The sequence below is a fragment of the Plecotus auritus genome, assembly GCF_963455305.1.
Source record: "Plecotus auritus genome assembly, chromosome: 9".
NCBI classification, from domain to species: domain Eukaryota; kingdom Metazoa; phylum Chordata; class Mammalia; order Chiroptera; family Vespertilionidae; genus Plecotus; species Plecotus auritus.
The window spans coordinates 29,077,856-29,092,119 of NC_137783.1; the positions used below are offsets into that span (position 1 = coordinate 29,077,856).

The 14,264-nt window shown below is 34.4% G+C and overlaps 1 protein-coding gene across 2 annotated transcripts in view; it reads right to left on the bottom strand.

Annotated features, from left to right (window-relative positions):
* Positions 1-14,264, bottom strand: part of PTEN (phosphatase and tensin homolog) — an 83,396-nt gene that overhangs the window by 16,314 nt on the left and 52,818 nt on the right. For both annotated transcript variants that reach the window (XM_080641105.1, XM_080641106.1), the window contains 2 exons: positions 8,348-8,391; positions 6,300-6,538 (listed from right to left, as the gene is read on the bottom strand). In XM_080641105.1, coding sequence (XP_080497231.1) covers positions 6,300-6,538; positions 8,348-8,391 — 283 coding nt within the window. The remainder of the gene's footprint in view (positions 1-6,299; positions 6,539-8,347; positions 8,392-14,264) is intronic.

A 14,264-nucleotide genomic window follows, 5' to 3' on the forward strand; every position in this document is an offset into this window, starting at 1 on the left:
AAATATTGTGAGTTACTGATTACAATTCTGAAATGTAAGTGCAAACACACACATTGTGAGGCATAGGACTAAATGGAAAACCACCCTAGGAGTTGACCTATGGAGGTGTAACGCAGTTGCTTTCTTATAAATTACTGAATGAAACATAGTCCTTTCCTCAAGAAATTATCCCACTATCAGAAAACATTTTTCTTTATAGGAGTTATGAGTTGTATCTTGACTTCTACCAAACATTCAGAACCTGAAAGTATTATTTGGACATTACTAACACAACGGCACATTTTATAGTAACCTGGCGCCCACCACTCTGCCACCTAATTTGCATTAAGTCAGCTGAGGAAATCCAAGACTCTGCACCAGATTATTCTTTACCAAAACATGACATCTGGCTTCTCTTTCTTGGAAACAAGGGTGGGGTGGGGTTTGGGGTGGGGGGAGGGAAAGAGAAGAGAAGGTAGAGAAGGAGGAGAGGAAGGAGGAGGAAAAAGAGAAGTAGCGTTCTGTTCCTATATAAATGTCACCAGGACACAATTTCATTCAGCCTTCTAATGTTTCTCTGTAATTAAAATTAAGGATATAAGCAAAACTACTTTTAAGTCAGTTCTAATAAAATTAATCAAACACAAACTAAAAATTGGTAAAATGTATGTATCTCCTATAACAGTGGTTCACAATTATAAAAATGCAAACCTACAGACTCAACCTAAAAGGAAATATTGGCAAGAGAATATATCCAACAGCAGATGTTTCATAAATAAAAGTACTTTTGATAATCAATTATATTCATTATAATATACTTCTCTGGAATAATTCCATAGTTGTATAAAAACAGTTTATGCTCAGCTAAGTTCTCTTATGATGAAATTAGTTACAGTCTTTAAAGTTTAAAAATATATTATTTCAACCCTGACCAGGTAGCTCAGTTGATTAGAATGTTGTCCTGATACACCAAGGTTGCGGGTTTGATTCCCAGTCAAGGCACATACAAAAATCAACCAATGAATGCATAAATAAGTGGAATGATAAAAATTGATGTCCCCCCACTCCCTCTCACTTCCTTTCTCTCCCTCATCAGTAAAAAAGTTTTTTTAAAAAATATGTATTATTTCATTAGTACGTACTCCAACTATTAGGTAAACATGTAATATATTTGAACATTTTTAACTACTTAAATCAAGGGTCATTAAATGCCCTAGCATCTGTAAAGAAGGGTATAAACTGAGGAATCTTTCAAGATAGGCCAATTTCATCAGCATTACATGACCTTTAAGAAGAGTTTGACCCTGTACAGAGATTAATTCTGAACAACCTCAAAATTCTTTTGCAATTTCAGGATTTGTGAACTTAACAGTATAGAAGGAAGATCAACAGTGTGCCGGGGAACTAAAATTTCACTGTGACTGCTGTCATTAACTGCATAATCTTAATCAAAGCATTTCATCTTCTGGGCCTCAGTTTTATCATCTATAAAATAAGAAACATTCCTGCAAAAAAAAAAAATTCTATGACTTTTATCTACTGTATTTAGCTTTCTAATGCTGCTTCAACCTAAAATGCAAATGACACCATTTAGTAAGATACAGCTTTTGTCAACAACAACTACTCATAAATTCCTCTTTTCTTTTTAAAATATACACAGGGATAAAGGTAGGAGGAGCACATTAGGATACTCCTTTAGAGCCTGTGAATAATTCATCCCCCCAAAATGGTCCAGGTATTAATTAATTAATCATGAACTAAGCACAGCAGTCTGAATTATTTCATTCCAAGATGCTAAAAGTGATCAATTCTGGCTAAATTACTCAACTCTGAATCTTAATATCATGTAACAGTTAAATATAATGTTACTGCATACATCCTTAACAGTATGCACAAACTCCATTTTTTAAGCCCAATACCTTTTACTTGGGGAAAAATCCAATCCATAAGAGGATGAAGAATATGCTGTGCTTAGAGCAGTTCTGCCGATGATGTGGGTGCTATTACACTCAACACAACAAACTTTACTATTACATAACATGACAAACTTTACATTTTCTTTTCATAAATATTTCTCTGCTATATTTTAACTGTGGCCCCTATTTAATAACAGTGTCCCACAGGGCTTGCCATTTCATCCAATTTCTCCTCACTCTATGGAGAAACAGGATTGACAATATTACCATATTGTGATGACTAAATGTCTTCCAACTGACAAATTAAAGTATGCCCTCACTTTTTTATTATGGAGACTTCTCTTGGATCGAACTTAGAGAAAAAAGTATAATAAAGCTGACAAATACGTGGGTTTTACTTTTAACTCTGAACATGATGAGATGTAATATCCCAAGTGCTTCTTCTATGGCTAGTTCTCACTGTCAGAAGCATTCAGTCAACTATCCTGCAGAAGCACCTGCATCAGAAAGGGAGCATATGTGTTCGTGTTTAGGGGTGGGGGTGAAGATGTAAGAGGGGGGAAGGATGGGAAAAAGACTGAACATGTGAGAGCACAGTTGAGTTAGAAAAGACTAAGCCATTACAAAATTTTTTATTTGCCCCCAACTTAAAATTCTTGATTAAAGCATGCTACCAGGCTGTTGGCTGTAATGCCAACCAAGCAAAGAAGTCACACAGTTGAATGTGGTGAAGGCAAATACCTCAGAAATGAGCAAACGTATTTGTAACTTGTAACAGAAAAGACTGTTGCAGTATCTCTAATAAATAATTTTTATTCATTTTAAAAAAATTTTCTATTTCCTGAAACTATGAAGCAAGCCATGAAAGGCTTAGAAATACCACTTTCCTTCAGCATATAACTTCTCAGCTTTGCCAGCTACTAATTTTCATCAAATACATCCATGGTAACATAATCAAAAAAAAATCCCTATTTTAAAGTTCTTTTTGGAAATTTCAAAGGATATCAACATTTTCAGAATGGTGAAGTCTCTTTGCAAAAAAAAAAAAACTAAAACTAAAAACACTCTCCTGAAGAAATCTCATTACTCTGTAGAGACAGATAATATACCTTAATACCTGGCAAAATATCTGGTTTTGCTGCTTTGGTAAAAAGACAGGAGTTGTGCATGTCACTGTGACTCTACTTTGTTCATCAGTATGCACTGGGGTACAAGACTCTTCCATCAATCCTGAGAGAAATCTTATCTATTGCTGTGAAAGTATTCTACTGCCTCATGAGTGCCAGGCCTTAAATCATAGCCTATGCAAGAGGATTCATCATGAAAAATCTAATGTTGTGAAAATTGCCAAAGTCATAAAAGTCAAGACTTTGAATCAAGGGGTCCTTAAGAGGTTTTGTCAAGAAGTAGAAGCAACTTCTTTGCTACACACAAGTTCAATGGCTTTCAGAAGACAAATCTATAGCCAGAACTTTGCTGCCATCAACTGAACTCATTTACAGTTTAACTCTTCATTCTTAAAACTAAAATGTGTAGTCATGCCCTAGCCGGTTTGGCTCAGTGGATAGAGCGTCGGCCTGCGGACTGAAAGGTCCCAGGTTCGGTTCCAGTCAAGGTCATGAAACCTTGGTTGCGGGCACATCCCCAGTAGGGGTGTGCAGGAGGCAGCTGATCGATGTTTCTCTCCCATCAATGTTTCTGACTTTCTATCCCTCTCCCTTCCTCTCTGTAGAAAAATCAATAAAATATATTTTAAAATAAAATAAAATAAAATGTGTAGTCATAATCCTTTCCTTCCCAACATAGTATTATTAGGTCAGGATCTTGCCAAAAATGATCTTATTAACTAGAAAGCAAAATCAATACAAATTTATCTGCAGAGTCTTAGAAAATTCTTATTTCTTGACACAACACTGTCAAAAGAATCTACAGATTCCATTTGTTCTTTCATTCTTTTTTGAGATAAGATTTTCAGCACTTGTTTTGACCAAAAAAATTAGTCAAAACTGATTGGCTATCAAAGATGACACAAAGGCTGCCAAGTCAAAGAAAATGGAATACTTTAATGTGTTATTTAAAAGCTAAATAATAGCAGCCCTTTCATTAAAATTTACTATTGAGCGGAACTGATGCTTAATTTTGGTTAATTTGTAACACTTAGATTTAGTTATCATTCTCAAAAAGTGGTCACTGATTTTTTTTTAATCCTCACCCGACGATGTTTTTATTGATTTTAGAGAGGAAGGGAGAAAGAGAGAAACACTGATATAATAAGAGAGAATCATCGATCGGTTGCCTCCGTTCACACCCCAACCAGGGATCCAGCCCGCAACCTTTCTGTATAGGGGCCAATGCTCCAATCAACTGAGCCACCCAGCCAGGGCATAGTCACTGATTTTTGCATGAAAAAGAAAAGGAGAAATAATTCTTATGAAAATTTCTGTCACATTCTATGTTTAAAAAATAGTTTTTAGTGCAGTTAAAATCTGTTAAGAACAATTTTATGGCCCAGCTGGCGTGGCTCAGTAGTTGAGCGTTGACCTATGAACCAGGAGGTCACAGTTCAATTCCTGGTCAGGGCACATGCCTGGGTTGCGGACTCAATCCCCAGAGTTGGGGGGCGTGCAAAAGGCAGCCAATTAACGATCCTCTCTCATCACTGATGTTTCTCTCTCTCGCTCCCTCTACCTTTATGAAATCAATAAAAATACATATTTTTTTTAAAACAATTTTATGTTCATGTACACCATGCACATTTTTGGAGAGAATATTTACAGCTTTCACCATATTTTTTAAAAGTGTATAACATGGTTTGAGAGCTTCTAGCTTAAATCTAGTGTTATGGTGCCACATTACACAGATTCTCTATTTTCTTACTTAAATTCTTCTTACCTGATTTCTTTTCCACTATCAAAATGACTGCTGCTCATCAACCCTGTTTTAAATTTCTACCACTGCTTCTGCAACTGTTATTTTAATTTTATCCACTTCTATGTGGTTTTCTTCCAATTCAATCTCTTTTCCTAGGCTGCTATGCATTTATTCACATCAGTGTAAAACAATTTACCTTCTATGATTTTAATCAGCAGAAGCAAATTTTCCCTACATGATGAAAGGATGAAACACAGTAAACATATCTCAGGTCTTCCGCTCTGGAGTTCATTCCAGTGCTATTAACCCAGGGTACATACCATATCTATAATAATAAAAGTGTAATATGTTAATTAGACCAGACGTCCTTCCAGACATCCTTCCGGACGAAGCAGGGCTGCAAGGGAAGCCCAGGTCCTGGAGGGTGCCTGCCAGTGGCTAGAGGGAAGCCTGGGTCCTGGAGGGAAACCAGTGCCGGCAGCCGGGGAAAGGAAGACCTACTCTTGCACAAATTTCGTGCATCGGGCCTCTAGTACAGAAATGTAAGTCAATCTATCATAAGAACATTCACTAAAATCATGCACTAATATAAGATTCAGATTTTTAAACTACAACCAATAAACAGTACTTTGGCATCATTAGATATAATTTTAAAAAAGTCACAAAGACATATACAACAAGAAAAAGGAAGGGGCAAAGGGATCAAGAATCAATGTAACTATGCAGTTGAAAATAATGGATATGATCACTTGTGTCTGTTTTGAAGTTGAATTAAAAAAAGAATTTCCCTGGTTTAAAAATTACTAAAACTAGAATAAATTTTTCACATTAGGTTATATCTCCCTCAATAGGGGCTCTTTAAAATGAGTTTTCCCATCTATCTTAGAATGGTTTTGGTTTTTCCTTTTTTGGAGACAGAGGAATGTACAAAATTTCTTTGCAAGAAATGTAAACATTTTGCCATATTTACTGTACAAAGAAATAAATCTCTTGAAAAATCACTGTAAAAAGTTCTAAGAGTTCACTTTTGCTTTCAAATTTACCACACAAATTAGTTACTGATTTTCAACAGTCTTTAGTCTTCTGAATAAGAGAAGAACCTCTGACTAATCTTAACCACTTATATTAATATCCATATCAAAAAAATAATCTTTCTCTATTATAAAAGTAAAGATCATACTTTACTAGGTAATGGCATCCAAGTTATTATCTAAACACATTTTATTCTCAATCAAGCTTCAGAAATATCAAGATTACTTTTGATCAATGTGCAGCGCTTTTAAATGCTCTGTATTTTGAGACTAAATATGCAATGCAGTTCATAGATAAGATTTGCTAGCATGACATGAAAATACTAGCAAAAAAATTCAATCAGAACATTTCAATCAGTTATTTTCTTACATAAAAGTTAAGGTAGTAACTGATTTAAATGTTTAGGAGAAAGATATAAGGTTACCAGCTTTCTTTTTAAAAATTGGTTTTCCAATAAATTCTTAGATCTAGGAAGAGGAAAGAAAAGCAAATATAACCTACCTTTTTGTCTCTGGTCCTTACTTCCCCATAGAAATCTAGGGCCTCTTGTGCCTTTAAAAATTTGCCCCGATGTAACAAATATGCACAAATCATTACACCAGTTCGTCCCTTTCCAGCTTTACAGTGAATTGCTGCAACATGATTGTCGTCTTCACTTAGCCATTGGTCAAGATCTTCACAAAAGGGTTTTATAAGTTCTAGCTGTGGTGGATTATGGTCTTCAAAAGGATACTGTGCAACTGTGGTTAAAAAGAAAACCCTCAGAATAAGAGAAAAGTCTCTTCAGAATTGTTTATTAAAAGTAAATTAATTTTAGAAATGCTACATGTAAGCTCTCCCAATGTTTAAAAGAAAAACTTAACTTCAGTGAAAAATAATTTATTGCCTAATAACTTTCTAATTTTTGAATAGAAATGGTCTCTCATTAACTCTTAAACTTATCCATTGGACAGGGAGGCCAAGTATTATTTTCCCCACTTTATGAAAGAGGAAACTTTGCTATGAAGAGGTAGCACAGGTCACAACATATCAGAGGTGGAGGTGAACTCAAAATAAAATGTCACATAAACATCTTGTCAGCACTCTGAATTCATTTTCTAATAAAAGGAGTAATAATACTTGTGAAAATGCATCACCACAAAACATATTCAAAAGAAAAATTAATAAATCAACAATAGAAAGGAATGCATAAAGGACTGCATTTTAAACTTCATGTAATAAAAATGCTAAATGTGTTATTTCTAGCAAATGTTACTGTTGTATACACTTGACTTTAAAGGCATTTATAAAAGAAACTGAAAAAACTACTTATAAAATCTAATTGTAGTAAAGTTTATCAAATGAAGTTTTAGGTCTTTTGACATGACTTATTACGAACCCAAAACTTCTCTGTATCCTATAGTCAGAGTACAGTTTTTTTTAACATTTGTCTGCAAATAAGACTTTAAATATATCACAATTAAATTTTATCTTATTAGTTAGTCTCTGCTCGGCTCTACTCTATTAAGATCTTTAAATATTCTGACATCTAAGGTACCTAATTATCTTGTGTCATCTAAATATGTAAAAATTATGTCTTAGATCTTCAGTCAAGTCATAATGTGGCACAGGATAAAATCCATTGAGTCCCTGGTTGTGATGGACGCTCTTTTGGTAGACTACAGCTCCCAGTAACTATACCTACCTCTGCAGTTACAGTGAGTCATGAGGACAACTTTCACTTAGTCATCTACCTAACTACCATCATTCTATTTTCATTTCTCCAGTGGCACACAAAAACCTGTTAAACATCTATTTAAAGCTAGATAAACCTCGACTAAAACATGCTATGCCCAATAGCAGTGGCTTAAATTTGCCAAAAAAACAAAAAAAGTAACATTCTTAGTGATTATAATGACTTTCACCATTAGTGCTTCTGAATTCTCAAACTGTTTGAAAGTCCATTCTAGATTTTCAGGAGGCATCAATGGCAAATACATCAATTGGTAGCTCATGGCACTCACTTTTAACAGCATCTGCCAAATTTCTCAACTTTCCATTTCTCCCATGCCTCAAGGGGTTCCACAAAAACAAATAGAAGTTTTTGTGGGCTCTGAGATAGAAGTAACTATACCTGAAGAATAACTCATTTAAAGCAGTTCCCTGTTCTCACCTTTCAGGTTCCCCTTTCCCATATTTATTATACCCTTTCCACCTTTTAAATCATGCTCCTTAATAGAGTTAAATTGTTCTGTTTTCTCTGTATAATCTCTTACTACTACATCAAATACCTCAAAGAAGTAGATATAAACCCCACCTTATTCTATTGTTAGTCTAAAATTTTCTCCTAATTCTTAGTCCATTCTGCAGTTTGGTTTTCCTAATATTTCTGGCAGGTTTACATGGCAGTTGTTTCCTAAAACACAATAGCCAAATTATATTTTTCAATATTTTTAATTTGACAAATATTTATCTCACTTAATAATTGAGATGATCATTATTGCTATGACAGTAAGATTTAGTCTATTAGTTTTACATTATTTAACATAATACAGTACATTTATACCTACCTCTGCAGTTAAATTTGGCGGTATCATAATGTCTTTCAGCACATCTAAAAGAGAAGTTTAAATTTGATATAAAGTTATCTTTTACAATTGAGAAAAAAGTATAATAGTAACAAACATTTTCTGAACCTTCATAATGTACCAGGCATTATGTTAAGTATTTTATATTAACTATTTCTTTTAAGCCTGTGGAGTAGGTTCTGTTATTATCCCCATTTTACAATTAAAAAGACTGAGGCTTAAAATGTTAAGTGTATGCAATTAAAGCTTATGCATTTGCTTACAAAACTTGTGATGTCACCAATATACAACAGTGTAAATTCAGCTGCATCTATACCTTCAAATTCCCTTTATGGAAATTTTACATGCTAATGGAGTTTAATAACTGTTTTTAAGATCATCTTTACTTCACAGTTGAGCACACACAATTTTCTCAAACTATTATTTTAAAAGACATGTTAAAAATAGTAAAATTATAAGTGCAAAGGAAAAGTAAAGAAACTAAATGATGCTAATCTACTCAGACACAACACTTATTAAACTTCTTTTAAAACCAGACCTTGCACTGTTTAGATAAGCCAAAGGTCATCTTTTTCAATACCCTCTCAAGTTACAAATTTTAATTAAAGTCTCAGAGTAAAGAAATCGTAATAAGTAAAATCAATACAGAATAGTAAATGTTGAGTTAGCATTATCATTGGTCTTGCTCAAACTTGTCTTTTGAATAGTAGTGACATGTTTGTTATCATGCACTGGCTTACTCATGATTAACAGGCCATGTTTACAAGCATCAATAGGCTCAGAAAGGGATACCATATATTAGTTTGTGGTCAACAGCATCCTGGTAGCTCCAATTACTAACCAAACTTTATTTCTTAAAAATTTTTTATGCCCTAACCAGTTTGGCTCAGTGAATGGAGTGTCAGCCTGCAGACTGAAGAGTCCCAGGTTCGATTCCGGTCAAGGGCATGTACCTTGGTTGCGTGCACATCCCCAGTAGGGGGTGTGCAGGAGGCAGCTCATCGATGTTTCTCTCTCATCGATGTTTCTAAATTTCTATCCCTCTCCCTTCCTCTCTGTAAAAAAATCAATAAAATATAAATTTAAAAAATGACTCTTAATCCACAATTCCAAAATCCCCAAAGTCTGAAATGTCTACAATTTTTTTCTTAAATTTATGGCCAACTGGATTTATGATATTGTATGTAGTCTTTAATTAATACACTTACAGTAAAGAGTCAAACATTTCATTCTAGGTACTCTTCCAAGCCCTACTGAGGGTGTTATAATAAAGTAGATGCTTCCCTGTTACCTTTCTGAAAACTGAAGAAATTCTGAATGCCAAAACACAACTGGCCCCCAAGAGTTTCAAATAAGGGATTGTGGACCTATATTTTGCATTTGGAAATCCTGAAAATATCTGTATAGTTTCTCTACTTTAAACAGATTTATACCCATTGAACTAATTATAAACAAACTACAATTCACTAGTTTCTGACTGGTCAGACCTGAAATAAACAAACTTTTATATTACTGCTCAAAACAAAGCTTTTCCATTTTAGCTTATTATAATTTAGTATATTGAGTTTTGCTAGAAAATTTATTCAGGAATGACATATGCACATATACTCATTCTTGCAAAATAATTTCACACTCACACATATTAAAAGACATGAAAGGTGGAAAGAAAAGGACTGGCTGTGAAAATAGTCACATTGCACACTTTCTTTGGTACAGATTAAAGAAACAACATAGTCAATAGTGAAGAATCCATAATGAAATATTTTCATAAGGAATCATAAACAAGATAGGGCTTAGGAGGTAAGGGGGGAGGTATAAGCTAGGTAAAATTCTAAGAAGCCGGTCTCATGATAGCACAACAAAAAATAAACATTTTAGGTTTCATACAGATTCAGTTCTCTAAAATTCCCATGCTTTCTCTGAAGCTCAAAATGTTTGCTTTGACCAATAGTGCATAAGACTACCTTCATAAACTGATTCTCAAATATTACTGTTAAGAGGAAGAAATGGAGGGAAAGTGGAAACAATGAGCTACTAAATGTCTACTAGTTGCACACACCTTACAAAGGAGTTTCCATGTGTTTTTTTTTATTCATCCTCACAACCATGTGGTAATAGTTAATATTATCTCCTTTTTATATATGAAAAAGCTAAGATTTAGAAACACACTAAAAAAACAAAAAAAAACTTGCCCCAAACCAAAATAAGTAAATGGAAGAACCAGAACTCAAACTATAATTACAAAAGTCAAACTTTTTCTAGTACTGCTCCATACTCTCATTTATAATGAAAATTGAAAGTAGTTTTAAAAACAAAAACAATAACCAAGTTTAGTCAAAGCCTGTCTTCCTACAAGAGCAATATTTGGCACAAAACAACCAACAAATAGTGATGATGAAAACATGAAAAGGCTATGAAAAGCTCTACAGATATGGATAGGGAGTATGTGATAATACTGGGGCTGGTAGTGATGAAAGTGATCTGGGGAGAGCTGGTAGGGTTAAGAATAAAGACTTTCTTAATTAAAACCTTCTCTGATACTGCGTACATACGCTTAAAAACACACACACACAGTTTCTTGTAAATTTTTTGCTGTATGTTATGAAGTCTCTCAACAAACCAAAATTGAAGATACATAAAAATAAAGCAAATGGCCCTAACCCAGTGGTCAGCAAACCGCAGCTCGTGAGCCACATGCGGCTCACGAGCTGCGGTTTGCCGCTCTGTTGACTAATGAGTTTGCCGACCACTGCCCTAACCGGTTTGGCTCAGTGGATAGAGCGTTGGCCTGCGGACTCAAGGGTCCCAGTTTCAATTCCAGTCAAAGGCATGTACCTTGGTTGTGGGCACATCCCCAGTAGGGGGTGTGCAGGAGGCAGCTGATTGATGTTTCTCTCTCATTGATGTTTCTAACTCTGTCTCCCTCTCCCTTCCTCACTGTAAAAAATCGGTAAAATATATTTTTAAAAAATAAATAAAGCAAATGGGACTAAGACAAGTGTTAGAATTAATGATTTATACTTCTTAATAATTATAAAAACTCAACTTAAAGATATTTTATCATCACCTTATATTGGCTTATATGAGACAAGAGAAATGAAGAGGCATTGAAGGGAATTTTTATAAAATAGCAAGCAGAAAGTGAAGAAAGGGATAAGATTAACAGGAAAAGCTTCCTCTGAAGTAAGACTTGACATGGAGTCAGCTAGGCATGTAGGTGTCTTCTATAGTCTCTTCAATGGAGCTATCCCCATCTTACAAAAGAAAACTAAATTGATAAAAATTAACAACAGTTAAATGTTTACCACAAAATAATGGAGAGGTTTTTTTTTTTTACCACAAAATAATGGGGAGTTGTTTGTCAAATAGAATATACAGTATCCAGTGAACATTTAAGTTCCTCAAAGGCAAGAACTATGTTATGTCTTCATTCCCTATCTCCCCACTCCTCCCCTTACTCCCACCAGAATACAGATTATACAGAGGAACACACAAAAATAAAATACACACACTTGCACAAAATAACTAATTTACTAAGTATCAGTATACCCGAATTTGGTAATGACAGATTAAATTTGTCCTTTCTAAAAATTTAACTTACTGAATGCTTAATAGAGGTATGAACAGATACAGTCTGTTTATACTATAAGAACTCTTAATATTGCCTAGCCGGCATGACTCAGTAGTTGAGTATCAACCGATGAACCAGGAGGTCATGGTTCGATAGCAGTCAAGGCTAATCCCCAGTGTGGGACGTGCAAGAGACAGCCAATCAATGACTCTCTCTCATCATTGATGTTTCTATCTCTTTCTCCCTCTCCCTTTCTGAAATCAATTAAAAAAAATACATTTAAAAAATAAAAAGAACTCAATATTACATTGAGAACTCCTCTTCATCCATATATGTCAGAAAGTGCCATAAAAAGTTTAATATACTATTAAATTTAGGTACGTCTAGTACAAATATTTTAATATCTTTCAATTTATATATGTTTGTAAAGACATATATCACATAATTAATATGCTAAAAATTAAGAAATAAAATAGAAACATCCACTTCTTGCCAGACTCACTTATCCTGAGCCAGAAATATAAACAGGGATAGAAAGCAGGTGAAGAAGACTAAAAAGTGACATCAGAAATCAGAACATGCTACAACTGGGTAGTTCTACAAAATTCTGAAAGTAAGTAAACTTTGGGGAGGTTAAAAACAACAACAACACAAAAACAAACAAAATAACCCAGATAGGGGATATTGGCATAAACAGTGGATGGTCTGCTACCGTGTGTACCTGTGTGAACTTATTCAACTCACTAACTTCTCTAGGCCTCAGATTCCCCGTCTGTAAAATGAGAAGGTTGGACTACATGATCTTTTGCAGATACTTTCTAGTTCTGAAAGTCTATGATTCCATTAAATGGAGTGGATAAAGGGAGTTGAAATATATGCACCAAAAGCTACTCTCAACTAATAGCAAGACAGTTCATTAACTTGAGAATTCAATGTTCAAAAATACAAAATCAAACAGGCAGTCAAGTTCCCAATGCCAACTTTAACCATAATAATGTTAAGTGAGCCACAATACTGACAGTACAAGCCTAAGTCCTAAATTCTGGAAGCAGGAAGCCACTGCATACACGAATGAAAAGAATTTCCTTTCCTATCTCTGAATATAATATTAAACTCGAATAAAATTTTGAAAAAGGAAGAATTTATCTTTAGTATCTCTTTCTACCTTCCTTCAGGGACTTCTAAATGCCCAATCCTGAGAGTCTTAGTCTGAAGTGACTTATTTAATTGATTCCAGCTTTTGACCACTTCTTGTCCTGTTTTTTTTTCTTTCTTTCTTTCTTTCTTTTTTTACTTAACTTCTAAATCCAGTTGTTAAAAAAGTACAAAGCTTTGTGGTTTTTTATTTCCTGCACAGAAACCCTCTAGCATCTGAAACAAGGACTACTGTAGGAAAAGTTAATCAGGAAAAGAGGATGATACGTGTACAGATCATTTGTAAGCTAGGGCCCACCTAAATTTGTTTCTACAGCACCTTTTACTTTCTTTCATCTTGTCATCTACTTCTACCACAGCCTACACACACACACACACACACACACACACACACACACACACACACACACACACACACACACAATCTGACCGTAATGAATTATCTACCATATTATGCCAACAAGTTTCTTACATGCCATTCTCTCTGCCTGCAGTGCCATTTCCCCTCCTACTAGGCATGTAGGACAACCTCTCCTGATTCTTTTCATCCTAGCTCAAACATCCTTTTTTTGTGAAATCATCCCTTTGGAGTACAATTACTATTTCGACTGTTCTCCACACAGTCTCTTCTATACAAGAGTTATCTCTTCTATAATACTTTATCTTGCACATTACACTACAATTTACATGAGAACTAGAACTACATCTTATTCACCTTGACCCACAACATATTTTATCATGTTGAACGTGTCAAGTACATGATAAATGCTTCTTTGTAAATCTGAAGAAATTAGTGAAAACTCACTAGGAGAAACAATATTGGTGTCTACTTCACTTTCAGGTCTTATCAGAACAGGAAGATCACTCAATTAAAGCTAAAAAAAAAAAAAAACAATATCTCACAAGCCAACCAACAGACAGAGAATCTTTCATACTTTTTGGCAAAGATTTAAATGCTCATTGAAGGTAGAAAAGAATCTTGTCTTTACATTTGATAAATAAATTATATGAAACGTAACAGTGAATTGGTATAAGTAAATTCAGATTTAAAATTTTCCTGTTGTATAGTTTACAGAGATCACATAGGAAAAATAAAAGCCAGGGAGAAAATTAACATATATGCCATTGTTTAAAAAATAGAAAATGGTCATATTTGGGGGAAAGAAAAATAGT